The sequence below is a fragment of the Dermacentor albipictus genome, chromosome 2, assembly GCF_038994185.2.
Source record: "Dermacentor albipictus isolate Rhodes 1998 colony chromosome 2, USDA_Dalb.pri_finalv2, whole genome shotgun sequence".
Lineage (NCBI taxonomy): Eukaryota > Metazoa > Arthropoda > Arachnida > Ixodida > Ixodidae > Dermacentor > Dermacentor albipictus.
In genome coordinates, this window is record NC_091822.1 from 131,391,721 (window position 1) to 131,419,492 (window position 27,772).

Consider the following 27,772-nt stretch of genomic DNA (forward strand, 5'->3'; position numbering starts at 1 on the left):
AGAAGAATCCATCAGAAGATGGAAGAGGCCGTCTGAAGCCGCGAATATCTCTTTTCTAGAGCCCAATAAATGTTTTCCGATCCGATCCGATCATTCGCTACAAAAGGCCTGCCTCTCCAGAAGAGCAAAAGGGCGAAGTTTGACACGAGCGCATTAAGAAGAAGACGAAGAAGAAGAACGTCGGCCTGGCCTTCTTGCATTCCAGTTTTCACCACCGTCGAGCTAGAGTACCGGTAAAGCCAGACCGATGTCTACGGACTCTCTTTCGTGTCCGTGCTGTAAGGAGACGGAGTGTGGGTCGCGCTGCTCTGCCAAAAGTGAGTGTCGACTGCTTTGCTCGTCTTAGCTGAACGCTGGCGTGCATGCGCCTGCGAAAAGAGGCTCGCCTTCAGCGTCCCTCGCGGTGGCCAGGTATACATATATCGTCGCGTGACAGTGACGGGTGCTGGAAGGTGGGTAGGCTGGCAACCCGGGGCCGCATTACCAGAAACAGTGAACGTGCTAGAACCGTTCGTATACCAGCAGATGACCACCAATCGCGAAGTAGAACATATTAGGGACAGAAGCCGGCCAATAGGCTACACAGCCATTACGAACGCAAAAAACAACAACAACAACAACAAAAAAGAACCGTTGTGAATTCCGCCTCCGCGTATAGGGGCTAATTTGCGCCCGGAAAGTAAACTCCGCAGTGATAGTGGCGATGTAGTCATCGCACAATTCTGAAGCCGTTGACGGTGCTCCCGCCGATTCGAGATCGCACTGCAATATTCGCAGTTCGCGTACGTTCGGAATAGGCGGCGCCCGTCCTTTTAGCTACGTTGTTCATGACGTGGCACAGATGACGTAATCTTATATAGCGAGCGTGGCTCGCACTGCACAGAACGAAAGAAATACAACAATTCGGAGTCGACGAATGGTCTACAAGAAATATAGTCTGCAAAAAAAAAAAAGAAAATCATTCAAATACGATGGCCTGCATCGGAACGTCACAAAAATGTTAGTGCACAATTGATAGTGGTGGCGCACTTGTGAGTAGAAGGAGGTATTTTGTCCACCTAGGGAATACTGGGAACGTATGTGAGGTCTTTCCTGTCTATATCTTGAGTTCTCGGCGCATCTTATAGCCTTAATCTCCAAGTAACCTTGCGGTATTGTCATGTTGCGTCACATTCTGAACGCGAAATTCGATTCGCTTTTAGACTCTGAAACGTCACAAACAAAACAAAAAGAGGGGAATACAAGCACGGATCACATGGAAATGTGGAGGAAGTAGATATTTTACATTGTCCGTATAACGTACCACTTTTTTTGCGGAATACCGAACAAGCAAATATTTCAAAGGCCGTGAGCAACAACAATGCAAGTAGCGAGTCAGGTGATGCTTTGTCTAACCACAGGAAGTTAGAAACGTTCTGCGCGCGCGCGCTTGTGTGTGCGTGTGCGTGTGCGTGTGTGTGTGTGTGTGTGTGTGTGTGTGCGTGTGTGTGTGTGTGTGTGTGTGTGTGTGTGTGTGTGTGTGTGTGTGCGTGCGTGCGTGTGTGCGTGCGTGTGTGTGTGTGTGTGTGTGTCTGTGTGTGTGTGTGTGTGTGTGTGTGTGTGTTATCTCGGTGTTTTAGTCGAAGTAAAATAAAAAAAGGCAAATATGTTAATTATTAACTTGCTCGCGACTCAACTTCAGCCGCTAAGTGGCACATTGTGGATCACTGCAATAATGGTTCCGAGTCCGCTCTGATCAACCTGTGTCGCTAGAAGGCGCCACCAACGGTAACATAGTATTTTGTGAAAGGTAATGCGCACCTCTCTATTATAAACCTTTCTATTAGATTCAACATGGGCTTACTTCCAACCTGAAAATTTAGCAGGGAATCGCTCTGCATATACTCGTGTAGCCGCAAGGCACATAACTCTTCCGCAGTATCTCTTCTTAGAAGAGAAACTTGCAACACGAATAGCGTACATTTGGAGCAGGATAAATGTTGTTATTATTTTTTTAATTTTCTCGCGCACTTGTTTATTCCCAACAGCCCGCATGTTCCTAAGCTCTCCTACCCCGTCGTGCACAACATGCGTGGCTACGAGAAGCTCCCGTAAGTTGCCCAACGTTTCACTGGCGTTGTTGTCTGTCGGCTTCGCTTCGACTTAGTTCCTCGACCCCAGCCGACTCGGTTGTGAGTATGTTGTTTTACTGTTCCCTTGCAGGCGAGAGAGTTGCAGAGCCCTCAGTCATGGCTCCAGACACAAGAGGTACGCATACTTGGGTTCCACACGCAGCGCTCGCAGGTAGTTCTCCTAGTCCTCCTCCTCCTTCTTAGTTTCCCACCTCTTATTCATTTATCTATGTAATGAGCCTGTCAGTCATTTGTCAGTTAGATGTTAGTTGTCATCTAGTAAGTTGTTATAACTTCAAGTGCCCCATTTATTGGGTACTTCATGAGGAGTGAGCTTGCGTTACACAATTTCTTCGACGATACACGTGCTTGAACTTCGAAGTAAGCGGGATCGGTTAGTAGCGTGACGTTACGTGGAAGGGCGGTCAAATACCTTGAGGTAAGCACGAAGAACAAACGAAAGTTGACTGGAATGCGGGCACGAGCTGGGTGACCGCCCTTCCGACGAACGGTATGGCGTGCGGCGACCAGGATGGATTGTGCAGCTTTGGAGAACTGTGAGGATTCCGTAAAGGCTACTCAACAATAGACCATATTCACACTATCAATCAGGTGACAGAGAAGCGTGCGGAATATAACCAACCCTGATATATAGCTTTCATTGATTGCGAGAAAGCGTTTGACTCAGTCGAAACCTCAGCACTCATGGAGGCATTACGGAATCAGGGTGTAGATGAGCCATATGTAAAAATACTGAAAGATATCTATAGCGACTCCACAGCCACCGTAGTCCTCCATAAAGAAAGAAACAAAATCCCAATAAAGAAAGGCGTCAGGCAGGGAGATACGGCCTCTCCAATGCTATTCACAGCGTGTTTACAGGAGGTATTCAGAGACCTGGATAGGGAAGAATTGGAGATAAGTGTTAATGGAGAATACCTTAGTAACTTGCGATTCGATGATGATATAGTCTTGCTTAGTAACTCAGGGGAGCAATTGCAATGCATGCTCACTGACCTGGAGAGGCAAATGCAGAAGGGTAGGTCTAAAAATTAATCTGCAGAAAACGAAAGTAATGTTTAGCAGTCTCGGAAGAGAACAGCAGTTTACGATATGTAGCGATGCACTTGAAGTGGTAAGGGAATACATCTACTTAGGGCAGGTAGTGACCGCGGATCCGTATCATGAGACTGAAAAAATCAGAAGAATAACAAGGGGCTGGACATTCTCAGATCATGAACAGCAGGTTGCCATTATCCCTCAAAAAATAGTGTATAACAGCTGTGTCTTACCAGTACTCACCTACGGGGCAGAAACCTGGAGGCTTACGAAAAAGCTTCTACTTGAATTGAGGACGACGCAATGAGCTACGAAAAGAATAGTGAATGGTGTAACGTTAAGGGGGAAAAGAAGAGAAATGATTGCGTGAAGGAATAAACGCGAGTTAATGACATCTTAGTTGAAATTAAGAAAAAGAAATGGGCATGGGCAGGGTATGTAATGAGGAGGGAAGATAACCGATGGTCATTAAGTGTTACGGACTGGATTCCAAGAGAAGGGAAGCGTAGCCAGGGTGGCAGAAAGTGGGGAAATGAAGTTTGCAGGGACAATATGGCCACAATTAGCACATGACCGGGGTGTATAGTTGGAGGAGTATGGGAGAGGCCTTTGCCCTGCAGTGGGCCTAGCTATGATGATGATGATGATGATGATGATGATGATGATCTTCGGCAGAATGTGTACTCTGTTTATCGGGGTACAAATGTTAGATGAGCTGAAGTTGCGAGTGAAGGACCGGCGAGACGCAAGTTGACCACACGTAGCCAAAAACGCATGCAGTTAGCTGTGAGGTCGGCTTTCCCACTATGCATTTTATTTACGGAGAAGACGCGATAACTGCTGCGTACAAGTCGAAAGAAGACGCCCTTTCTCCGCTCATTCATGTGAGTGAGCGAACGGTCCATTACTGTAGTCACATCACTCTCATTCTCTCGGACGACTCCCTCAACGCTCGTTCAGTGAATATGGCAATAGCCTACATGGTTTCACAGCCGATCAGTTGACGCATAAAACACGACGGCAGGGCTTTTGTACCGGGACTGGTGGTCTTGTACCGACGGCCACGTTCACCTTATTTGAGACCGGGGGGAAATAAGCGCAACATACAAATGTGCGCGTTTCAAGCGTAAAAAAAATGATTTCATTGTAAGAATAGCCTGTGTGTTTATCAGAAACTGAGCATTCATCAGCTATTAGATGATAAGCACTGTCTTGTGGCTTGTATATCAGTCACTCTAACGCAAATATCTTTATGCTTTGTTCGTTTTCAGTGGACATGTAAGTACACACTGTAAAAGGGATCCTCACGATCATCGTGAGTTCGTGAATTCTGACGGCATTCGCTGGGGTCTAGTCTAGTCTGCGTTGGGGACAGAGTTCTGGAAGTCTAAGTGCGCCGACGGCTCATAGCTTTGTGCGTTCTGCGTTCTCGCCGCTCAGTTCGCGTTGAAACGATACACAGTACGGGTAACTTCGCTCGCTGCTGCTGCCGCGGTTCCTCACGCCAGCGTTTTGACAGCGAGTGTCCGCGGTCATTGAGTGTGATGCGTTCATGTTTTCCTGTGCACGTTGAGCGATGCTTGTTAACATAGTTAGCAAGTGAACGTTTGCAAGTTTACACGGCTGGAACACACTATCCTTACTTCGTATAGATGTCTACAAATTTGCTATCGCAATCGATGCTGCGCTTTTCGGGTGAAACTGCGACTTTTTCTTCTCTGTATTTAGGAATTGCTCAGAGCGAGAATTTTTACAGCGAATCTGTATACTTCTACCATCCAAGGAAATTTTCATGTCGTTGGCGTGGTAAACAAAAAAAAACGTGGGCCGATCCCGGAGATAGTGAAATGCCGGGCCGACCCGCGGTGGAGGTGAATCAGGCGTATGAGCAGTCCCCATACGTGGGCGGATCCCGAAGATAGTGCAATACCGTCCCGACCCGCGGCGGAGGTGCAGTTCGCAATTAAGGGGCTCACATGCACGGCTTCGCTCATTAATCATGACTTAATAATAAATTGCAAAGGGACAAACGTCACCAGCAGATGGCGACATCTCCTCTTCTCTCTCTCTCTCTCTCTGTGTGTGTGTGTGCGTGTGTGTGTGTTTGTGTTTGTGTGTGTGCGTGTGTGTGTGTTTGTGTGCGTGTGCCTTTGACAGGTTGATTGTTTTTTTTCCCGCAGGCCAGCTGGGTGCGTGGTGTCGTCGCTGTTCATCTTTCTCGTCACCGTGCTGGCCATGCTGTGCTACGCTGTGTTCCTCTTTATCACCTGCAAGTAGACAATGCCGCTTTATTATCGCCAGTGGGTTGCGATAGTATGGCGATCAATTCGAGCATCCTCATACTCACCACTGCTTCATTTGTGCTGCGAGAATCGGTGGAAACTAACGCATCGTTAACCTGACTATCTCTAACCAACATTCTTTATAACCAAATGAAACAGAACGGAATTCAGACGCTCTTATAGGGGATGTAGCCCGGTGTCCTGACGTCCGTTGTTAAAGAAAGGTGCCTGTAAATGTGGCTTCTCCACAAGTAGAGCTACATTGGGGAGAAGACCAATTTACTTGTTCGCTTTTGTTTTAAGCATGCGCGAGGATATTATGCCCCCGTGTAACCATAAGGCTGACATGATGCTACAAACGCTATTATTAATTGGTTGGGAACAAGTACGTATCGATCAAGACGCATCGAATATGGCAGCTCAACTGATCGGTGAATGGGAAAACAGGTAAGAACTCGCTGTCTCTGGATGAACCGCAGCCCCCGGGGGTTAGGATAATAAACTGCGCACTTTCTTAACCAGGAGGAAATAATGATGCGAAAGCGTCAAATGCCCCATTGAGCGAAAAAACCGGGGTCTGCAATCTGTAGGAGGAAAACGGCACCTCATTTCCCATTGGTTGCGACGTCACAGTGGAATCTACGCAGAGCGGGCGAAAGGGATCCCCTGCTGCCTAGCGTGAGGGGCGAGGGCATCGTCGCGACGCCACGTCACCCTGGCTCTCGGAAGCCTGTGTTATCCGCGCGTTCCTTGTCCTCGCAAGCTCTCGCCTGCGAACTGCGACTCGGCAAGGCCAAATCACAACTCGCCAAGCGTTTTTACACGCTCGCTTGCACGCGAGGAGCTAATAACTCGAAGGACCGCTGAGCGGCGTGGACATAAATGCTTTCGCATTTACAACTCATAAGAATTGCTTAGGTGTCCTCGGAATTTTTTCTTGAATACTAAAGGAAACATACGACAATGAAGAAGAAATTACTAACATGTATTTGCTTTCGTGTCCTTGAATGCAACAAAGAAGTTTTTTTTTTACATTTAAAATCATTCCAGCAGATCGCTATTTTGGGCCTTGTCGGATGTAGATGAGAAAGAATAAATTAAAGAAAAAACTGGTATGTATTTTGCGGTTAATGCTACGTATATTGACAGCTCGCCACTAAAAAAAATAAAAGAAAAAGAAAGAAAACACGATCCTGTCTCCATTTTCACTCGTGGAACTTGTAGAAATGTGGAGGGACGTTCGCACTCACTTCAAGTTCTGCATTAACGGACTCCGCATACTTTTCTATGTCTGCTGCAATGTTTCCCTATTTGACGGTGCACCAAAGAGAGAGTTATTGCTGACAACGTCAGAGAAAGAAAATTAAAGCAATAAGAGAAGCTCGAGGAGTTTTCAGCTCCTTGTTCGAGACACGTGTGCCTAGTCTGGATTGAGTGCTGCTCCGAACCTTCCCAGACATCGAACGAAGACGGATGAGTGTCTGAGTGTCAAGACGAGACCGGAGATTTCGTTTAACGCAGTTCCTTCTTTCGGCGAAGGAAATTGGTTAAAGGGGAGAACTAAGTTCCGCAAAGGGACTCAGTTTCACATCAAGGAAAATTAAAACTTGCTCACTGGCATTTGTCATCTTGGAGAGTTTATTTACAAAAAAACAATGCGATGTTTTTCACTGAGAATCTAACTAGTATATTAAATTGTTTAGTAATTAGTTCCCTAAGTATAAACGACTGAAATTTCGCTCCAACGTTTCAAAAACGTCACTATAGTCTTTGAGTTAAGTTTCCCGTGTTTAAATCGGAGTTTTGAGGTAACGAACTCGGTCAATCGTAAATTATGCGTCGGGAATTGCACGGTTATTCAGGTTAAAATCGGTTATTATTGGTAACATTAGCGCTGTGTTTCTTGCTAACAACAGCAATGTGATTCCGCGACAGGCGTCAAGGCTACCAATGAAGTCACAATCGGCGTTTACCGTGCAGCGTGTCGATTACTACCGCTGACAAATAGGGAGCACTGGGTTCTGCACTCTGACATCATTCGTGTGTTTAACTCCACTGACGGTGGACCATTAAAGGGCCATGTGCATAATAGCAACTACTTCCTTGGCCTGATGCGCTAGCGTACTCTAAATATACAGCTCAATCGCTCTAAGTTCTGCTACAGTCAAATCCACAGTGCGAAACTGTAATAATATGCTATTTATATAAGCACTCAAAAATGAACTAATGCAGGGGGCTCGGTCTTTTGCGTCAGCTATATACCGTACATCCACGCTTCCTACGGAAAATAGTGTGATATGGTAACGCATTCGTCTTTTCTCGCGTATGCATGTTATACCTCATCGTCAAAAAAAAAAAAACATGGTATGGTGCATGCTATAGCTTCATTTATTTTCCCTGACGTTACTCTTTTGGGGAAATTCTTACTAGTTTGTAAGCTTTTTAGCCTGTGTCGTTCTACAGCCCGTGGGCAGTTTCAGTGGGCATACTCGTAAAGGGCCTTGGTTTGCGCGTACTTTCAGTGGATATCGAGACACCTCCACAGAGTGTTGAGGCCCTCGTCGCTAGGACGCCCAGTACTACTGCGGCCACCACCGAGACCACCGACACCAGCACGTCCACAGGCGCCACGACAAGCACCGCGACGAGCAGCACCACGACGAGCAGCACCACAACAAGCGAAACCACGCCGGCAGCTTCGCCTACGACTGCCACCGACTATAGCACGACCAGGAAAGGTACGCCTAAGGGCCTCTACTCTAAATGCCCCTGGGCATACGAGACAAGGCACGTGCTCGCAGAAAACGTTTGAAATTCAAATAAGTGCAGTTGCCGGCATTTATTGACAGCACACGTTAGTGGAAGAAAAAAAAATAGCCGGTCATTTTTTTTTCTTCTTTTTTGCGTTTCGACTTTTTGCATGGCTGCAGGCTTCTGGTCAGCTCAGAGGCATCTATCGCCCAAATAGTTGGGCTTTGCAATTCTGTCGGTTTCGCGAGACGGAGTTGTCATGCATTCTGCCGAAGCAACAGGAACCTATGTCACCTAACAACGTATTTGAACGTGTAGCATTAGAGGTCATCAAACATTGGTCACTGGGGCTATTTGTGTACTAAAAAAGACGAACGCTTCAGGTGAGGCGCCTTGAAATTGCCACCGCTCAAAGCAAGCATCGAACTACTTTTTTTCTTTGGGAAAAAGCTCACAGAGCAAACGATGCCTGCATATTCTCGGCTGCATTGTTAATTAGTTCAGTCCTTGTGCTGCATGCCGCATCGTCCAGTCGATAATTGCGAAAAACTTGATATTTTACCATGACTTCCCAACTTTTGACAAGTGCAATTTTATTTGGTTAAACATCAACCCAAATGTAGCAGTTGGACGTAACCAGCGCTTGTTAAATGCTTGTTCCGGCTTGGAAACTCTTACTCTGGCGTCATATTCGGGTATCATCATCATCATCATCATCATCATCATCATCATCATCATCATCATCATCATCAGCCTGGTTACGCCCACTGCAGGGCAAAGGCCTCTCCCATATTTCTCCAACAACCCCGGTCGTGTACTAATTGTGGCCACGCCGTCCCTGCAAACTTCTTAATCTCATCCGCCCACCTAACTTTCTGCCGCCCCCTGCTACGCTTCCCTTCCCTTGGAATCCAGTCCGTAACCCTTAATGACCATCGGTTATCTTCCCTCCTCATTACATGTCCTAGCCCATGCCCATTTCTTTTTCTTGATTTCAACTAAGATGTCATTAACTCGCGTTTGTTCCCTGACCCAATCTGCTCTTTTCTTATCCCTTAACGTTACACCTATCATTCTTCTTTCCATAGCTCGTTGCGTCGTCCTCAATTTGAGTAGAACTCTTTTCGTAAGCCTCCAGGTTTTTGCCCCGTAGGTGAGTACTGGTAACACACAGCTGTTATATACTTTTCTCTTGAGGGATAATGGCAACCTGCTGTTCATGATCTGAGAATGCCTGCCAAACGCACCCCAGCCCATTCTTATTCTCCTAATTATTTCCGTCTCATGATCCGGATCCGCCGTAACTACCTGCCCCAACCTATCGAAACGTTGGCCAGCCTGTCTGAGGCACTTCAACCCTGTTTTAAAAAAGTTTACACCACAGTGTGCCATTCCATCTGCCAGCCCCTTTCTTGTTTTTGGACTGCCCCAAGTAGGTGTATTCCCTTACGACTTCCAGTGCCTCGCTGCCTATTGTAAATTGCTGTTGTCTTCCGAGACTGTTAAACATTACTTTAGTTTTCTGCAGATTAATTTTTAGACCCACTCTTCTGCTTTGCCTCTCCAGGTCAGTGAGCATGCATTGCAATTGGTCCCCTGAGTTACTAAGCAAGGCAATATAATCAGCGAATCGCAAGTTACTAAGGTACTCTCCATTAACTTTTATCCCCAATTCTTCCCAATCCAGGTCTCTGAATACCTCCTGTAAACATGCTGTGAATAGCATTGGAGAGATCGTATATCCCTGCCTGACGCCTTTCTTCATTGGGATTTTGTTGCTTGCTTTATGGAGGACTATGGTGGCTGTGGAGCCGCTATAGATATCTTTCAGTATTTTTACATACGGCTCGTCTACACCCTGATTCCGTAATGCCTCCATGACTGCTGAGGTTTCGACAGAATCAAACGCTTTCTCGTAATCAATGAAGGCTATATATAAGGGTTGGTTATATTCCGCACATTTCTCTATTACCTGATTGATAGTGTGAATATGATCTATTGTTGAGTAGCCTTTACGGAATCCTGCCTGGTCCTTTGCTTGACAGAAGTCTAAGATGTTCCTGATTCTATTTGCGATTACCTTAGTAAATAGTTTGTAGGCAACGGACAGTAAGCTGATCGGTCTATAATTTTTCAAGTCTTTGGCGTCTCCTTTCTTATGAATTAGGATTATGTTAGCGTTTTTCCAAGATTCCGGTACGCTCGAGGTCATGAGGCATTGCGTATACAGGGTGGCCAGTTTCTCTAGAACAATCTGTCCACAATCCTTCAACAAATCTGCTGTTACCTGATCCACCCCAGCTGCCTTCCCCCTTTGCATATCTCCCAAGGCTTTCTTTACTTCTTCCGGCGTTACCTTTGGGACTTCGAATTCCTCTATACTATTTTCCCTTCCATTATCGCCGTGGGTGCCACTGGTACTGTATAAATCTCTATAGAAATCCTCAGCCACTTGAACTATCTCATCCATATTAGTAATGATATTGCCAGCTTTGTCTCTTAACGCATACATGTGATTCTTGCCGATTCCTAGTTTCTTCTTCACTGTTTTTAGGCTTCCTCCGTTCCTGAGAGCATGTTCAATTCTATCCATATTATACTTCCTTATGTCAGCTGTCTTACGCTTGTTGATTAACTTCGAAAGTTCTGCCAGTTCTATTCTAGCTGTAGTGTTAGAGGCTTTCATGCATTGGCGTTTCTTGATCAGGTCTTTCGTCTCCTGCGATAGTTTGCTGGTACCCTGCCTAATGGAGTTACCACCGACTTCCATTGCACACTCCTTAATGATGCCCACAAGATTGTCGTTCATTGTTTCAACACTAAGGTCCTCTTCCTGAGTTAAAGCTGAATACCTGTTCTGTAGCTTGATCTGGAATTTTTCTATTTTACCTCTTACCGCCAACTCATTAATCGGCTTCTTGTGTACTAGTTTCTTCCGTTCCCTCCTCAGGTCTAGGCTAATTCGAGTTCTTACCATCCTGTGGTCACTGCAGCGCACTTTGCCGAGCACGTCCATATCTTGTATGATGCCAGGGTTACCGCAGAGTATGAAGTCTATTTCATTTCTAGTCTCGCCGTTCGGGCTCCTCCACGTCCACTTTCGGCTATCCCGCTTGCGGAAGAAGGTATTCATTATCCTCATATTATTCTGTTCCGCAAACTCTATTAATAACTCTCCCCTGCTATTCCTAGCGCCTATTCCATAATCCCCCACTGCCTTGTCTCCAGCCTGCTTCTTGCCTACCTTGGCATTAAAGTCGCCCATTAGTATAGTGTATTTAGTTTTCACTCTACCCATCGCCGATTCCACGTCTTCATAGAAGCTTTCGACTTCCTGGTCATCATGACTGGATGTAGGGGCGCAGACTTGTACAATCTTCATTTTGTACCTCTTATTAAGTTTCACAACAAGACTTGCCACCCTCTCGTTAATGCTATAGAATTCCTGTATGTTACCAGCTATATTCTTATTAATCAGGAATCCGACTCCTAGTTCTCTTCTCTCCGCTAAGCCCCTGTAGCACAGGACGTGCCCGCTTTTTAGCACTGTATATGCTTCTTTTGGCCTCCTAACTTCACTGAGCCCTATTATATCCCATTTAGTGCCCTCTAATTCCTCCAATAGCACTGCTAGACTCGCCTCACTAGATAGCGTTCTAGCGTTAAACGTTGACAGGTTCATATTCCATTGACTGACATATTCCACTGACATATTCGGGTATACCATATCCTAGATATGTATCATTGCTTCAGTACTTTTTAACGATATGTGCTGCCGATGAAGGTCATCGAACCGCGTATGAAAATTCAGAACCACGTTTGCGGACCGAAAGCCGCCGGCTGTTACTGTAGACGCCGATATTGAGAAATACATTGTTGCCTAGAAACGAGTCCTTTCTTGTGAAATAAATTTTTGCATCGAAAGCGTAAACGACTGAGGCAAGTGCACTGCGTACGCACGGTGACAACCGAAGATTTCAGCGCGAGCCAATGCCCACAACAACGCACTACTCCTGCGGTATGTGTTTCTTGCGCTTTAAGAAACGGTTCCCGAGAGACCCCAGTATTGAAAGACGATCGCCCCCGCAGTGACATCACAAAAATGAAAACCTAATAGAGTTTTCGACTGGTGCACATATAGAAAATAAAAAAATTTGTTGGACGACAGTGTATTTGACTCTCAATTCTACTATATAGAGAGTCCTTATAATTGCGTGTACTTGTGTTGCCGCTTCTGGGGTGCAGATAACGAGGGGAGGAGTTTTGGAATTCAGGCGAAAGCAGCAGCGTTTAGTTGCGCGTTTGGCGCGCCGCCGTGATGAAAACAAAATGCTCTACGAAAGCAAGAGTATACGAAATACTGGTTGTAAGGGATGAAAACAAAAGGACAAAGTGTATACTGTGTGTGTCTATATATATATATATATATATATATATATATATATATATATATATATATATATATATATATATATATATATATATGTGTGTGTGTGTGTGTGTGTGTGTGTGTGTGTGTGTGTGTGTGTGTGTGTGTGTGTGTGTGTGTGTAAGAAGGACAGCTGAATTTCCGTAAATATCTGTTCTCAAATTTCATTGCTTGTTTAACCCAACCTCGCTTCTAGAACCTGCAGTTTCGTCGTTCGGCATCCATTGCACACTGTTTAATAATTCACACCTTTAAGAGGAAGCTTTAGCTCCCGTGCTCCCGTCTAAATACATGTAAAAGCAGCATTCGTTTGTGTTGGCAACCACTGACACAAATTTGGCGAGGTTTGTTGCATTTCAAACAAAAACTTCGAATCTAGAGATTGTTTGTGTCGAATTCTTTATTTAACGTCCTCAATTTCTTATTAAAAATTGGCAAAAATCAAGAATTTTCGGAAATCGAAACTATGAAGTTTACAACTATGTAACTCAGCAATGAAATATGATACCACAGTTTTGTTAATTGCAGCTAATAGCACATATAAACCCGACAAAATTGACATGTTACGCATGAATCTCGAAAAATTTATAATATGAAAATAGAGCTTTTGCACACCCCTTGTACACAACTTAACGAATTCACGTAAGCTATAAATTGACATATCGAATTTGTCCGCTATGAATGATCTAATGGATGCCATCTACAGAGCCGCGATATCTGTTTTTTGGTGCAGAGTTATAAATTTGTAAACTTGGTGCATCTATTTTTTTTCAAACTTTCTAATTTCCGAAAATCTTTTTTTTTTATTTCAGGTTCTCAATCGAAATTCCGCTTCCATCAGTATATAGAATTTAACTTTCTCTCTGAAATGCAACAAATTTCATTACTATTAGTCCAGGTATTGCCTCAGAAAAACGATTCTGCGTTTTACATGTATTTGAATAGGCCGCGCCGGAGTTGGGCCCGAGCTAAAATTTCCTCTTAAACCGACCTCACTTCTAGAAGCTGCAGTTTCGTCGTTCGGCATCCCTTGCACACTGTTTAATAATTTACACCCTTATAGTGACTAAGGGTGTAATTCATTCTATAACTCACCCCCTTACAAAAATATAATAGGAAGCCAACAAACACTGACACCAAGGAAAACATAGGGCAACTTACTGTTGGTTAATGAATGAAATGAAATGATAAATTAATGGAAATGCAAGTGGATGAAAAAAACAACTTTCCGCAGTTGGAAACCGAACCCGCAACCTTCGCATTTCGCGTGCGATGCTCTACCAATTGAGCTACCGTGGCGCCGTTTGCTCATCTACTTCCTTGGGTATTTATGCTTCCTAGTAGAACCCTGGGAATGTTAGCTAGCGCCACCACTCACAAACCTTGGCGGCGGATGTGGAACATCCTTTCTGCCGCAGGCGTCACAAGAACGTGATCTTTTTGGGTGAAGGCAGCCGGTCAATAAACCCACACATGCTACATGAAGGCATCAATGTTACCGGACTCAAGACCCTCCTTATGTATTGTACGAGAGGAAAGGAGGTTAACCGAGGGGCCCGAATTTTATAGTTCATATCATAAGAAGCCAACACTGACAACAAGGATAACACAGGGCAACTTACTGTTGCTTAATAAATGAAATAAAGAAAGGATAAATGAATGGAAATGAAAGTGGATGAAAAAACAACTTTCCGCAGGTGGGAACCGAACCCACAACCTTCGCGTTTTGCGTGCGATGCTCTACCAATTGAGCTGCCACGGCAAGGAAGGTTAGACGAACTCAATCGTCATTAGACCTTGCCTGATGTCGACGAGCTCAACGAAAAATACGGCGTTCTCTTCAAAACATGGGAAAACATGGGAGGACTTTCCTTTCGTCTCTGGATCCTCGAAAGCCACTTTCAAGGATCTGGCAGATAATAGGAAGCCTTCATGCCCCTCTTCAGCAAGAACATCCTTTCCGTGCTCTAGCACTTCACCAATCTCTGACGGAATTCGTGCAAAATTGCAGCGAGCTGTTTCTTTAACGTCTCAATACCTGCAGTGCCAAGGATTGCAACTGGTCCCAGATAAGTGCGCTGCGATAGCGTTCACACGGAAGCTTATGAGTTGGTATCCAATTAGGAACAATGACAATATCATCCCATATGTGACCCACCAGATACCTCGGCGTTATCAGTGACCGCGGTGTTTCATGGTCGAAGCATGTGGCAATGTTAAAGAAAAAATAAACTGGGCTTGCTCAAGTTTTTCGCTTTCTTGTCGGTATGAAGTGGGGTCCATCTGAGCATTCGCTACGCCGGCTGTACCAGGCTCTCTACGTCGGGTACATTCGGTATAGCCTGCCAGTTTTATCAATTATGAGCCGGTCATGTTTGCGTACGCTGGAAAGTTCCCAGGCACAGATTCTGAAAACATGTCGCGGTGTTCCACGTTGCACCTCAACCTACGGTACAATTGAAAAGGCTCGCGTCACCCCTTTACTTGTCTATCTACGAAGCGAACCTCTTCGAGTATTCCTGTGAGTGCTGTGCCATCATGGACGCCAACCCTCATCGACACTTCACGACATACGGCCGAACTCCATTTTTCAATAGCCATTAAATGCCAAGAATTTGCCATACCATCATACTTTCCCCCTGCTGACCTTCCACGTATGTCGCCATGATGGATGTCCAAAATACCGGGTACGTCTATCTATTCCGGGAATTTCTAAAAAATCGCGAATACCTACCGTCGGCCCCAGACATTTAACACTTGAATATATGTCGAAAAAATATGACTCCTCGGTGAATATGTATACAGGCGGATCGGTCTCGTCGTATGCGTCTGGTGCGGCTTTCGTCGTGCCTGCGCATCAAGTCATTCGACGGTTTCGTCTGTGTAACGAGACGACTACAACATCTACAAAACTAGAATGCAATTAGAGAGGCCGTTCAATATATCTCGCGACAGCCTCCTCAAGGATGGACAGTCTCCAGTGACGCAAGATTGGCTCTGGAACTACTTAAAGTGGCGTTGAAAGAAAGTGCTTACAGAGTGTTGACTCTTCAAACTGCCGAGCTCTACACTTTAGCGCAAGAAAACGGCCACCACATAACATTTCAATGGATTCCCAGTCAGTGTGGTATACACGGCAACGAACTGGCCGATGCCGAAGCGAAGAAAGCACTCGAAGAACGAGAGTCACTGCTTGCAATTCCTTTTTCAAGAGGCGGACGCCAACTGCCTCCTCTCCAGTGTCATCCGAAAATCGACAGAAAAGCACTGGGACAATCCGGAGAATCGCCACAGACGACTCCAGAAATTGGACCCTACCATGAATTTTAGGCTACCACCGAAAATTCAACGCAGCTGTACCAGTCTTCTGCACAGACTAAGGCTGGGGGTAGCGTTTACGCGCGGATACGTGCACCTCACGTGGCGCACTGAGTCTCCAGACTGTGAGTTGTGTAACGTGAGTGAGACTATAGGTCATGTGCTTTGTGACTGCCCTAAGTACGTGGAAGAGCGTCAAAAGTTGAACCATGACCTTACGCGTCTCGACAGCCCACCGTTGTCGGAGGACGTTATTTTAGGTCCTTGGCCAGACGTTCAATCGAGTATCAAGGCCATCCAGGCGTTACTGAATTTTTTTTTTAAAGTACGGGCCTGGACTGTAGGCTTTGAGCATGCCAAATCGCTTGCCATATATTTTACATCCTCCTTCTCTCGTCATCGTCACCCATCATGCGCCTCTTTCTTCCCTCTTTCTTTCCCTCTTCCCCTTCCCCCAACGCAGAGTAGATGGCTGGAGGAATGTATACCTCATGCTGACCTCTCTCCATTTCGTATCATTAAACGTTTCTGTCTCTCTCTCTCTCTACTCACGTATCTCATGTAATGTCTCAACCAGAGACCTTTGAGGAAATTAATAAACAAATAAATAAACAAATAAACGTCGTGTCAATATTGTTGTTATTTTCAGGGTTCCTATTTTATCTGTGTTTATAGTGTAAATATTTATAGCGTAAATATTTCTTTGGATTGTGATTTACTTTATTTTGCACTTTTCGCTTCTGTATCTTGCGCGCTGCTTTTACATTATTTGCCTTCTAGCGGCGAACTGGAACACCGTCAAGCAGGTTGTACAGGTTTTAGCTCATTCTAGCGGGAAGTATCTGGTAAGGGCAACGAATGTGTCAAATGTCGACGGCTCCGTACAAATTCAAGCGAGGCAAAACAGCCAACATGCTGACGAGGGTATAAACAAGTCGTCTTGGTGCATGACGAAATAGTAGTATCGCAAAGCAAGACAGGGGAAGAGGAGGTCGGACACACAAGCGCTGACTTTCAACAAATGTTCATTTGAAACACGTCAAGCATATGTATGCCAGGCGTAACAGGTGCTGCGCACGTCATCTAGCTATGGCTTTACTGCCTATCTGCCGGAGAAAGAACATGAGTTCTTTTTTTCGATAGCTCGGCGGAGGGTGAGATGACGCACCGTGAGCCCAGCCTGTCAGTCATTTCGACCCTATCTTGACAAAATTTCAGGGTTTGACGTGGAAAAACCACAATCTCATCATAAGGTGCTCCGTAGTGGGGGACTGCGGAATAATTCCGACCACCTGGGATTCTTAAACGTGCCCCCACTGCACGGGACACGGGCGTTTTTTGCATTTCGCCCCTATCGAAATGCGGCCGCCGCGGCCGGCATTCGAACCCGCTGCCTCATGCTTAGCGCAACACCATGGCTGCTAAGCACGACGGCGAGTAAACGCCCTACAATGCTTCTTATTAGCGTGCCTTTGCTCTTAGAAATTGCATCAAAGCCTTGCGTGTTTCTCCTCCGCGGTCACTGACTCGGCTTTGCGCTATTATACCTGTTAGCCCATAAGGGCCACCGCCGCGATGTAAAAGCGCGAACGGAGCCGGCCGTGTTCTGCCGCATCGCAGCCCGGCCGCCCAGGAGGCCCATGGGCAAGCGGCCGCTGTTCTGCACGTTCGGCACCTACGAGCAGGAGTACGAGCGCATCGACATCGACGGCGTGTGCGACTTCGCCTTCATGCCGTTCTACTCGGGGCGCGTCGGCGACACGCTGCTCGACGACAGCCACCCCGTGGTGCGGAAGATGCTCCGCCTGGCGGTCAGCGCGCGCTCCACGGCCTACGCGGTCAGCATACCCCAGAGGCGAGTGCGCCGCTTATTAAGGCCGTTTGGGCTGGCGAAACTACCGCGTGGAACTAGTTGCCCGCGCCACTCAGGCGAGTCAAATACCCTCGACGAACGTAGTTTACGGACGCCCATGTTCTTTTAACGTCGTTCCTGTTAGGTTCGATATATGAGCGGACAATCTTTCTCCCCCGTAATATTTTACACCTGCTTCGCTGGAACGGCCCTGCGCATATAATTTAAACAATATGCGGAACGGCGTTCCATACATAGCAGTCCATTTACTTTGTAAGGGCAGAGAACAAGAAATATGCGAAAATGTGTCCTATACCGAAACGACCACTGTGTTCCAGTTATGCAGCCGGACTAAGTATGTGGGACATTCTTCCCCCTTCACTAAACATGCTCCCACGTAGAGGCGTGTGAAACAACGTTCCGAATAACATGTACAGGTGCGTGAAACTCTTACAGGGTCAACAGTGGCTATTTTCGCCAGAGTGCAGCTGCAGGCATTTAATATCTGCATTCACAAAGTAGAAAAATTAAAAACGTTGACATACTTAGCACCGTATTAATTAGATAAGTGAAAAACATTTGCGAAGTTTTCTCCACTTATAGCTGGGATATACCTGGCGCGAGATTAAGAGTATATACAAATACCTAAGCAAACAAGAAGGGTCAAGGTTCCAATATTATGTGACAGTTGACCTGGCTCTGCGGCTATATCCACGTCTGCTCACAAGCGTTCTCTCTCAAAGAGAGCGACAAAGCAGCAATCTCACTGCAGCGATGAACGGGTGAGCTACAGACGTCAACAGCACGCCGAACGTTTTTTATCGCAACACCTGTCGCGGCTTGCGCCTTCTGCACCTCGTCTCACTTCTTTTAGTTCGCCAGTAACCGCATAGTCGTTGCCACTATATGTACGTCTAGGAAGTGCTTACGTTTTGCTGAATTGAAACTCACCCAAAAAAGAAAAAAAGCTTGAATTTCTGCTTTTTCTTTCTTTCGCCGAGTTGAAAATCTACCACTAAGGCATTGGCTATGCTTTGCTGATCGTAACTTCCGATGATTAGATTGCGCCCGATTTTTCGCATCACAGGCAATGCTTGCGCGCGTCGGAGGACCTCGGGAGTATTCGGGGCCAGCAAAAAATGGAGGAGTACTGGACAATTTGGCACGTGTACCATTACGGCGTGCTCGACCTGGAAGTCCGGCCGGACGCCAAGCTCCCTCATCAGCGGGTGAACATGGTTTTCAACTTGCTCAAGGTGCGGCGTTCGTCTGCACTTGTGCTCCACGGGCGCGATTATACTTACCAGACGCTTTTCGAGCAAGGAAAGTGCGCGCGGCTTATATGCACGTGTTTATGTGTGTTTGCGGCCAAATTGGGGAAGGGTAGGGAGGAGGGGAAAAGGGGGAGGATGAGACAGCGGCTATGCCACGGAGTGCGGCGGTGACTACGCGTTACAATGAGATCGGAATGTGCATTAAACGATCGTGTACGGTGTCCTCTGCATTGACTAAACGTCGTAAGTGCACATAAAAAAAGTACTACGTACACAGTCCTCTTAATAACTTTTCTTTTATTATTGCTGATGGTTTCTTGTGTACCTTCAACAATATGAATGCCGCAGTGGACACAACGGGACGCTGTAACGTGAAACTACATGCCCAACTGTTCCAAATTCATTTCTGCGATCGGTGGTCTCCGATTGGTGGAAACGCTATTTGGCCTGCCTAGCTTCGCCTGTCTGTCACGCGACGTTGCGAAAAACCGCAATGACTCCCCGTTTGATATGTGTGCACACTGATTATGCACGATTAGACCAAACAAACGAAAAAAATACACATTTTTTTCCCGTTTCTACACTTTTCTCACCATTAGCCTTCCCCGATTGGTCAAGATGTTTTGGTGCTGCGCCCACTTCGCCTGTCTGTCATGCGACGTCACAAAAACACGAAAAACTCAACGAATCAAAGGGACGTGTATGCATTAAAGATGCATTAATATGCCTGAAACCAAAACAGGTTTTTTTTTTATATATATAGCAGGAGGCTGCCCCGTTCCGACCGGAATAGAGGATGCCTACCCACCGATCGCTCTGGCAATGGGCGCTCAGAGCTGCCCGGGAAAATGAATTTATTCGCGTATAATAAACATTTTTGTGTGGCAGCTGTTATAACTTCCAGCCCTTGCTGTACATATAATACATCGCTCTGCCAACTCTCGTTCTCTGAGGATCCGTTTTAGCGACAGTTTTAACCCTTCGCTGTACGCCGTCGCGATTTTCGACCATGCCACCGCGAGCTATAGGAAAATATGAAGCGGGCCAATCGCAGACGCCGGTGCGACGCTTCTCATCAGATTACACACTTTCGCTGGGCTAGAGTGGCCCCACCGACATTCCCTCTCCACTTTTGGGGGATCCTCGTCTCTCGTCAGCGAATTAGATAAGAAAAGCCTGTCAAGGTTGTCAACGGTGTTCGCTTTAATAGCAAACAAAAGTGATCTATCATTGAAGAGAGCGTTAGATTCGATGGTTCAAACAACTCTGCTGGTCACCGCCCGAACCTCGCGTTGGCGGTTACGCAAAGTTGACATCAGGGAACTGGAATAAACACAGATTGGAATAGTATTACGTTATATGATCCATGATATCTGAAAGTGACCTTTGCAAAGCGGTTCGACGAGAACAGCTATTACTTGATATGGCCATGTAAGGTACAGTTTGCTGCCTTTTCTCATACTCATAAATGGCCAATTTATGGCCCTAATTTATGAGGAGCTGAAGGGGGGGTGGGGGTGAGAGGGGGTACTCTGCGATTTAGGGCCGCACGGCTTGTGCAAGACTAATACAGGAGTCTAACTTTTTGTTTTAATCTTTACTTTGGAAGTGGTGTGAGTCGAGAACATACGTTTATACGATAATTAATAGCCATTCGGTAACGGGCATCTCTCAGAGGACAGCTACATACATGTGAGACGTATAGAAGTTTATGAACTCCTTAAGAGCGCAACGTTGTCATCGGTCATCGATGGCTGCCACCCTTCTAGAATATTTTTTTTCTCGCCTGCATGATCCGCTGTGCACTACCCCTTATTCCACATTTCATAACTCATCTCTCTTTTCACCAGTTAGGCTACAAGTCGTCCTTCCCGAAATTAATTAATTAATTAATTAATTAATTAATTCGTTCGTTTTCCCGCTTCTCCTTGCTCGTATTCGTATAGTCGCTGAGGGCCGAGCAGCACAGGCTAAAGGAAGACTACCCGACGTCTGCATCACCCGAGCGAGGATTCGTCGTCTTGGGGTTCCGCCTGTGGCCGCAGAACATGGCGCCTTTCCTCAGGCACGTCACCGAGGAGTTGAGGTCAGCGCCGACAGCCTCGCGCTGGCAGCATTACTATACGGCTCTTTCGCTTATGGAACGATACGGTGCACGCTGAAGATATTATGACGCTGAGACTGTTGCTACGTGAACGGAGAAATTTAGCAGCGCGGAGAGTCACTATACCGTAGACTTGTTTCGTAAGCTCACCCGAAAGGTTCAGACGCGAGTAAGGAGGCTTCCTAGTTCATTGTTGGTCACCACATGCAGCACCCCGACATACCATTATCTAGCACACAGTTTTATAACTGCGCAAACAAACGACCACAGAAAGAGAGCACACAAGGACAGGCGCAGTCCTTGTGTGCTCTCTCTCTGTGGTCGTTTCTTTGCGTTGTTATAAAACTGTTTGTTAATATGCACCAACTCGCCCAACAAGTTATTCTGAGATACCATTACTGGCACAGTAGCTCCCGCACAGGTCGTCCGGTAGTGCGGTTTTTATGTATTTGCTGATCTGTCGCCGCTTTGCTAGCACTTGTCAATAACAGCGCATTCCTCATTGACATTGAGAGTGGTGCTCGCAACTTTATGGTTATGGTATAGCTTCCGCTTGCGTTGAGAGGTGGCAATCTTTTCTTTTTTTTTCAGAACTACAGATGTGACATTTTGATTCTCAGCTTAAACGTGTACCCAAGTACAATAGTTCTTCACAAGTTACGCATATATGGACAGGTTCCAGCGTGGAAACTACAGCGAGCATTCGCGATTAGATGCTGCTCGTGCAGCAAAGACAACTTCCCGACCAAGGGCAACTGTCCTTGGCAGGCACAAAGTATTTAGCATAATGAATTGGGAACTAAACTGAAAATATATTTATTATTTCGGCTAGATTGTTAGAGTACACTTCTTTTTGGCACTCCGAGCAAGTTATGGTCTTATATTGGATAGGGGCGCGAAAACGAAATACAGCAGGCCAAGGATATATATTCAAATTCCCCATCAGCTCTCCTTGCACGACGTCATAAATTTTGAAGTAATCTGCCCGGGGCAAGTTAATTGCTTGGCGATAAGAAGTTGTAGTACATTACACTTTGAAATAAACAAATCAATCAGCCTGGACATTCTTGCACAACCCTCGATCAGGCACACAAATGATCCAAATACGCGAAACCACCTTGAAATATCTGACACCACTATAGTCTCTACGCGACGAAGTTATCTGTGAAATATGTTTTGTCACCTTTACATTCTCGGTTAATAAACATTTTTAAGACAGGTGATCAGTAATGACTGCGCATTTATAGGCTCATTATCGATGCTTTTCCGTGACCTGCGTGCAATGAGCAGCCGCCTATCAGAATCTCACTCCTTAGTGAATAGCAAGGCCCTAATGCCCCTCGAGATGTGTTCATCAGCGGCGCGTCGTCTGCTCAGCAGCTGCTGAATTCACGGCATGTGACTTGCATGCGCAAATGCCCTAACATGTCACGTATCGCTGTAACGTGTCGCTGTAACTAAATTAACACGTACACGGTGTCACGCGCGCACAATCAAACGTGAGCACATCTCACTCCATGACAGCGCGCACCGCTGTCAGAACGCTGAAGCGAGGAAGCACGGCAGCAGCAGCGAGCGAGTTGACCTTCGCGCTGCCTCTCGCTTCAACGCGAACTAAGCCGCGAGAACACAGCGCACACGAAGCTATCAGCACTGGGTGCCCACTGTCCCCAACGCAGATCGCTTTCAAGGTAGGGCCCGTCGGCCGCGCCATACGCCACCGCCGCCGGAGTTGAACGCCCTCTCCCCCTCCCACAGCCTTGCACGCCATGGAGGAAGACGCGCGCTGCCACCTCGCTTTCTTCCCTCGTACGCTTTCACACGCTCACCCTCGTACCCTCACGCTCGTACGCTTTTCCACGCACGTATAGTATACGGCTCGCGGCGACGATGTTATCGCACATGTACTTTATACGGAACATCACGGCGACGGCGGCGACGGCGGAAATGTGCCTTGGGTGTCCATATAATTGCTATCGCAATAAAACAAAACTGTCTTAATCCTGCCAATAACGAGACAGTTATGCCCGGAACTACATTCCGACGCGCTAGGATATTGCCTGCTTACGCCTCGTAACTCCGGCAGTGCTGCAAGCGAATCGCGAGATGAAGTAGAGGTACGTGCAGTCATGATAACTGTCAACTGAAGGGATGCGCAGCAGAAATTGCACGAGCACTTCATGCTGCTTCTTTTGCCCGTTGCTTCAAGCGCGGTCAATTATCACGGCGGCATTCCTTCTGTAGTTCTTCCCTGGTGTCTATCGCTTCCCGCTAACACCTGCTCCTTGTCGCGCCATCTCGTCGTCCCCGCAGTACATTCATGGTGGACGGCGTGATACCACTGACGCACATATCGCGGGACGAGTTCGCCGCCCGCTACCCGGGCTGCTGGGTCACGGGAGCGGCGCCCTACGACGTGCCGCCGGACAGGAAGGAGTTCCACATGCTGGGCATGGTGAGCGCCAAGCCTGTATACATGTGGCGTATATATGCCCTGCGCACAGCCTTCAGTGAAACTTCCGAATTCACTGAGCAACTATAGAGCATACGATTTATTAAATGCGTAAGCATTTCTATGCCTGCACAACGAGGAAAGCTGTCCGTCACTTATGACGAATCATGCTATAAAGAAAATAATGTATCAATTGCTCTGGGCGCATTAGATATGCGTCTCGTTCGCTTTCCGCTGTTAACTTGATGCCTATCTAACTATGCACACTATTCACTTCGACGAAACCTGTACCTTGCCTTCCATATGCCGGTAAATATAACTTCTCGCTGTGAAATTAAAATACAAATGCCACGCGACATTGTTTTGATTATGATAGCTATTGAGCACGCGCAAGGCAAGCCACGTTCCGGTTAACTCTTACTTCAGCTGTAATCGTTGTCTCAATGACACTTGCGTGACCTCGCGTTGGCGAGCTTTGCACCGATATAGGGCTTTACACTAGGATAACTAGGGCAAGATTGGTGTTACCTTCCGCGTTCTCTGACTGTGTTGTGGCTCACGCAGCATGGACATCACAGTTATTTTACTTTTTTTCTCCGTGACAAGAATTATGGGCAATACGTGGGGATTTATTTGCCTAAGCTTGCATAACTCTTCCGTCTTGGAATGTCATTCTTACTTCTCGTGTTAGACTCCAAGGATAATTTGCTGTCGCATATGATTTTATGACAAATATTAGCCTCATTTTATTCTCATTGCTAGTATTCTACTGTTTTCACATCGCCACAGAAAAAGGTATTGTTCAGAATATCGGAAACGAGTTACGAAATGGTACACTCGGAAAGTCATACGGTTTTAGCGAGTCATTTACCTGCATGTTTGGTCATTTATTCATGGAGCAAAAAAAATTACCATAACATGAATTATTCGTAAACGTTAAACACTTAACATCAGGAAGTAAGCACCAGCCATAATAATGCAGGAGCTTCAGCGCGTACTCTGAACAACGCCGTATTCGGTCATCGAACAGTGCACGCATGCTGTACTTTCCACGGTTTCCACGCGGTGTCTGAACGCACGGTTGTTTACCCGTTTAATCGACCAACTGGAGTGCCGTATTTTGCCCTAGTGATGTTAGTACGAAGCTCCTCGACCTGTACCTCCCAGCTTCAATATTTCACGGCCGCACACATGACTGCCGCAGAAAAAGACCATGGAGGTGATCGGCAACCAGACGGAGTGGAATGCCTACCCGTCGTTGGCCGTGTCGGTGACAATGTGCACGCGCTTGTACATGATCAAGTCCTCGCGGGACCTGTACGCGCCCTGTCTGGACCACCAGCAGCCTCCGAACACCATGTCCGCCGTGAGTATACGCTGACCATGGGCTCACTTTAGCCGACTCAAGCTTACGCCCTCCTAATGAGCTTCTATATAGCGTGTGAAGGGGCGTAACTCCGCCCCTTATTCTAGAACCTTTCTCCATTCGACACTGCTACACTTCCACTAAACGACGATGACGACGACGATGACGACGACGACGACGACGATGATGATGATGATGATGATGATGATGATCTCTAATGGCATTCCTTTTAAAACGGCGCGGCGACAGTCACATAGCCTGGTTGAGGTGATCAACTTTTACTACACTTATTGCAGTTTACCATGTTGTATATCTCTAGTTTATATTATTCCTGTTCATTAAAACCGCCATTTCTAATATTGTAATGTTGTCTACGCCAGTAACGGCCTCCGGCCCTATATCTTCTCTGCATTTTCTTTCTTTCTTTTTTTCACAAATAGTTTAAACGTCTCTGGTTTACCGCTTGTCAGTTAATGCTCCCATAAGATTTCAACCCTATGGCGCTTCTGGAATTGAGGGCGTTCCCTTCCGCAAAAGAAATTAAGGGTCCTAAAATGATGTGGATAGCAAATGCAGCGGATACTGCTCGTCATCCATCTTTTATATACTTTCCCGTAGTTTCTAAATAAACGTGTAACGTTTCGCCTATCCGCCCGTCAACCTCAAAATATATTCAAAGGCATCTTTAAACCAGGCCTATGCTGGCGGCTTGTGGTTAGCGGCTCGAGCCCCGTGAGCCTGCTCGCTCGGCGTTGTTCGAGGCACTGTCATGGCATGCGTCGACGTAATGAATGGGGCATATAGTTCCACACTTTATGCTATACGCGCGGCAGTCTTACGATGCGCTAAGAATTAAGGCCGTGCTGGGTAGTATAGCCAAACATTGTGAAAAAGCCTCTTTAACAACCTGTTATATAGACGTCACAGAAATCGGGATTTTAAAGTCTTGAGAAACTTGAGGGACCGAACAATTGGAAAATAAATCATATTCTCCTCAAAATAGAGAAACCACCAAAATCAGCAGCCGCGAATATGTACCACGCGCCTGTTTCGGATAATATTTAGGGCTGTGAAAATACAGGGTTCTGCAGATGAGATACAATGCCTATACCGCATACTCTATAATATAACGGCGGGAATTTTCCATCAAAGTCCCGCAATGCACCACTCCTCGGGGCGACCGCGCAGCGAAAACTAATTATTTATGATGCTGTGACGAGGCTTCCTGACCCTCCAACACTCTTTGTAGAATAACGTCATTTGCGCTGAGCGGTTAAAAATATCCCTTTTATTTTTTACTTCTCAAGGTTATTAAACATTGTAATGCCCTTTTGATCTGACTAAAGCATTAATTGGTATTCTTTTTTTTTCTCTCGTATGTTCTCTCGTATGTTTCTCTCGTTACATTCGCCGAAGAATACGCTGGACCCCTGCAGTGCAGCCTACAGTATTCAATCTTTACACCAAGCGTCATCGCGTTCATCCCATATGATTCGTTTCATTTACGTTGTTGCAGTTCTGCCAGGACCCACTCAACGTCTACGTAAATCGAACCATGGACGAAAAGCAGTTCACCATGATATCCAGGCCAGAAGGCAGCGACTTCCTCCTAGCCACCTTTGAATCGTCCACCACTATTTCGACAAAGGTTCGACGTTTTCTTATCAACTCCTCATGGCAATGTTCTCATTCTGGCACGCGTGACTTATATAGTTGGCATGTACAAGCGAACATATAGTATATAGCACGTATACGGTTCTCTCTAGAAGAAAGCTTAAAGAATCATGCCAGTCTGAGGATCATGACACCACGGCCTTCTGAGGAAGGCACTCTGCTACAAAGAATACTAACATTGATTAGTCGGCTATATTTGCTAGCGCTTTCTTCCTTCTATAGCAAATTTCTGGTGCTTTGAGGACATCAAGGGGAAAATCAGAAGACACGAATGAAATAAAAACACTCTCCGAAGTGAACTCATGGCTACGCCTGCTGTGCTGTACAACCAAAGTTGTACATGTTCCTTCTCTCTCTCTGCGCAGATATGCCTTATCATGCGCGAAAACAGGGATCTCGACGTCGGCCTCGCCCTGTTCGATATCGACTGCGAGGACTGGAGCAGGCGGTGTGACAGTCGCCTCAACGCGGACCACAGCCCGACGTTCGACATCAGGGGCAACAGTCGCTTCGACCAAAGCACCGACTACTTCTTCCGCGCCGCGGCCAGGGTCAGGCGCGCCGGCCCCATGCCGTGCCCGTGACGCCGCAGCGCGGGAGCGGTGACCAACAGGGATGCCCGGAGCGACACTGCATCACCTAACTTTACTGTCCAAAAACGACTTGCAAGACTAATCAAAAGCGACATAACTCATATCAGTCGTGATATATATAGAGACGATGCCGCGTGCTTCACACACGTGACACTTTTTGAACGTTAGCAGATTTGTCTAGCCGCCTGTGCTCGAGTGGTTTCGTTTGCTTGGTTGTTGCTATACTTGGTGTTTTAATGTGACGTGTACTTCTCGATTTTTGGGTCATTTAGGTAACGATGTGTCATAGTGGCTTGCTTTACGTCCGTTAATCTTCTTTCTTTTGTGGTTGCTCTTATCTCTGGAAAAAGCTTGTGGCGCGAGCAGAGTGGTATAATGCTACTCCTTTGCCGCTGTTTCACCGCGGTCTTTCACGTAGCAAGAACGTCTGACGTCTTTCCAGTAAGCCGAGCAGAGCTTATCGTAGTCAGTGAGCAAATGAACGCTTAGCGCATTGCGGCCAAATTT

General features: G+C 46.4%; 2 protein-coding genes across 9 annotated transcripts in view; one reads left to right on the forward strand and one right to left on the reverse strand.

Moving 5' to 3' along the window:
• LOC135912552 (sperm-specific sodium:proton exchanger-like) overlaps positions 1-27,772 on the reverse strand; it is a 270,794-nt gene that overhangs the window by 151,185 nt on the left and 91,837 nt on the right. The gene's annotated exons all lie outside the window — the stretch shown is intronic.
• LOC135912520 (uncharacterized) lies at positions 178-27,630 on the forward strand. Of its 2 annotated transcripts, none has more exons than XM_065444971.1 (12): positions 178-317; positions 2,028-2,090; positions 2,203-2,247; positions 5,351-5,439; positions 7,975-8,190; positions 17,571-17,805; positions 18,890-19,058; positions 21,023-21,162; positions 23,494-23,635; positions 24,837-24,998; positions 26,515-26,646; positions 27,038-27,630. In XM_065444971.1, exons 2-12 carry the CDS (start codon positions 2,068-2,070, stop codon positions 27,254-27,256), a joined length of 1,572 nt encoding a protein of 523 aa, XP_065301043.1. In that variant the 5' UTR covers positions 178-317; positions 2,028-2,067; the 3' UTR covers positions 27,257-27,630. The 2 variants fall into 2 exon arrangements, with proteins under 2 accessions (XP_065301043.1, XP_065301044.1); XM_065444972.1 differs by having other exon boundaries at positions 18,890-19,031.

Excerpts from the sequence above, each read along its gene's own strand:
- LOC135912520 (XM_065444971.1), top strand. The coding sequence starts at position 2,068 with ATGCGTGGCTACGAGAAGCTCCC. Across the intron at positions 17,806-18,889 it reads GCGGTCAGCATACCCCAGAG|GCAATGCTTGCGCGCGTCGG; the intron begins GCGAGTGCGCCG and ends TTCGCATCACAG. Across the intron at positions 24,999-26,514 it reads CTCCGAACACCATGTCCGCC|TTCTGCCAGGACCCACTCAA; the intron begins GTGAGTATACGC and ends ACGTTGTTGCAG.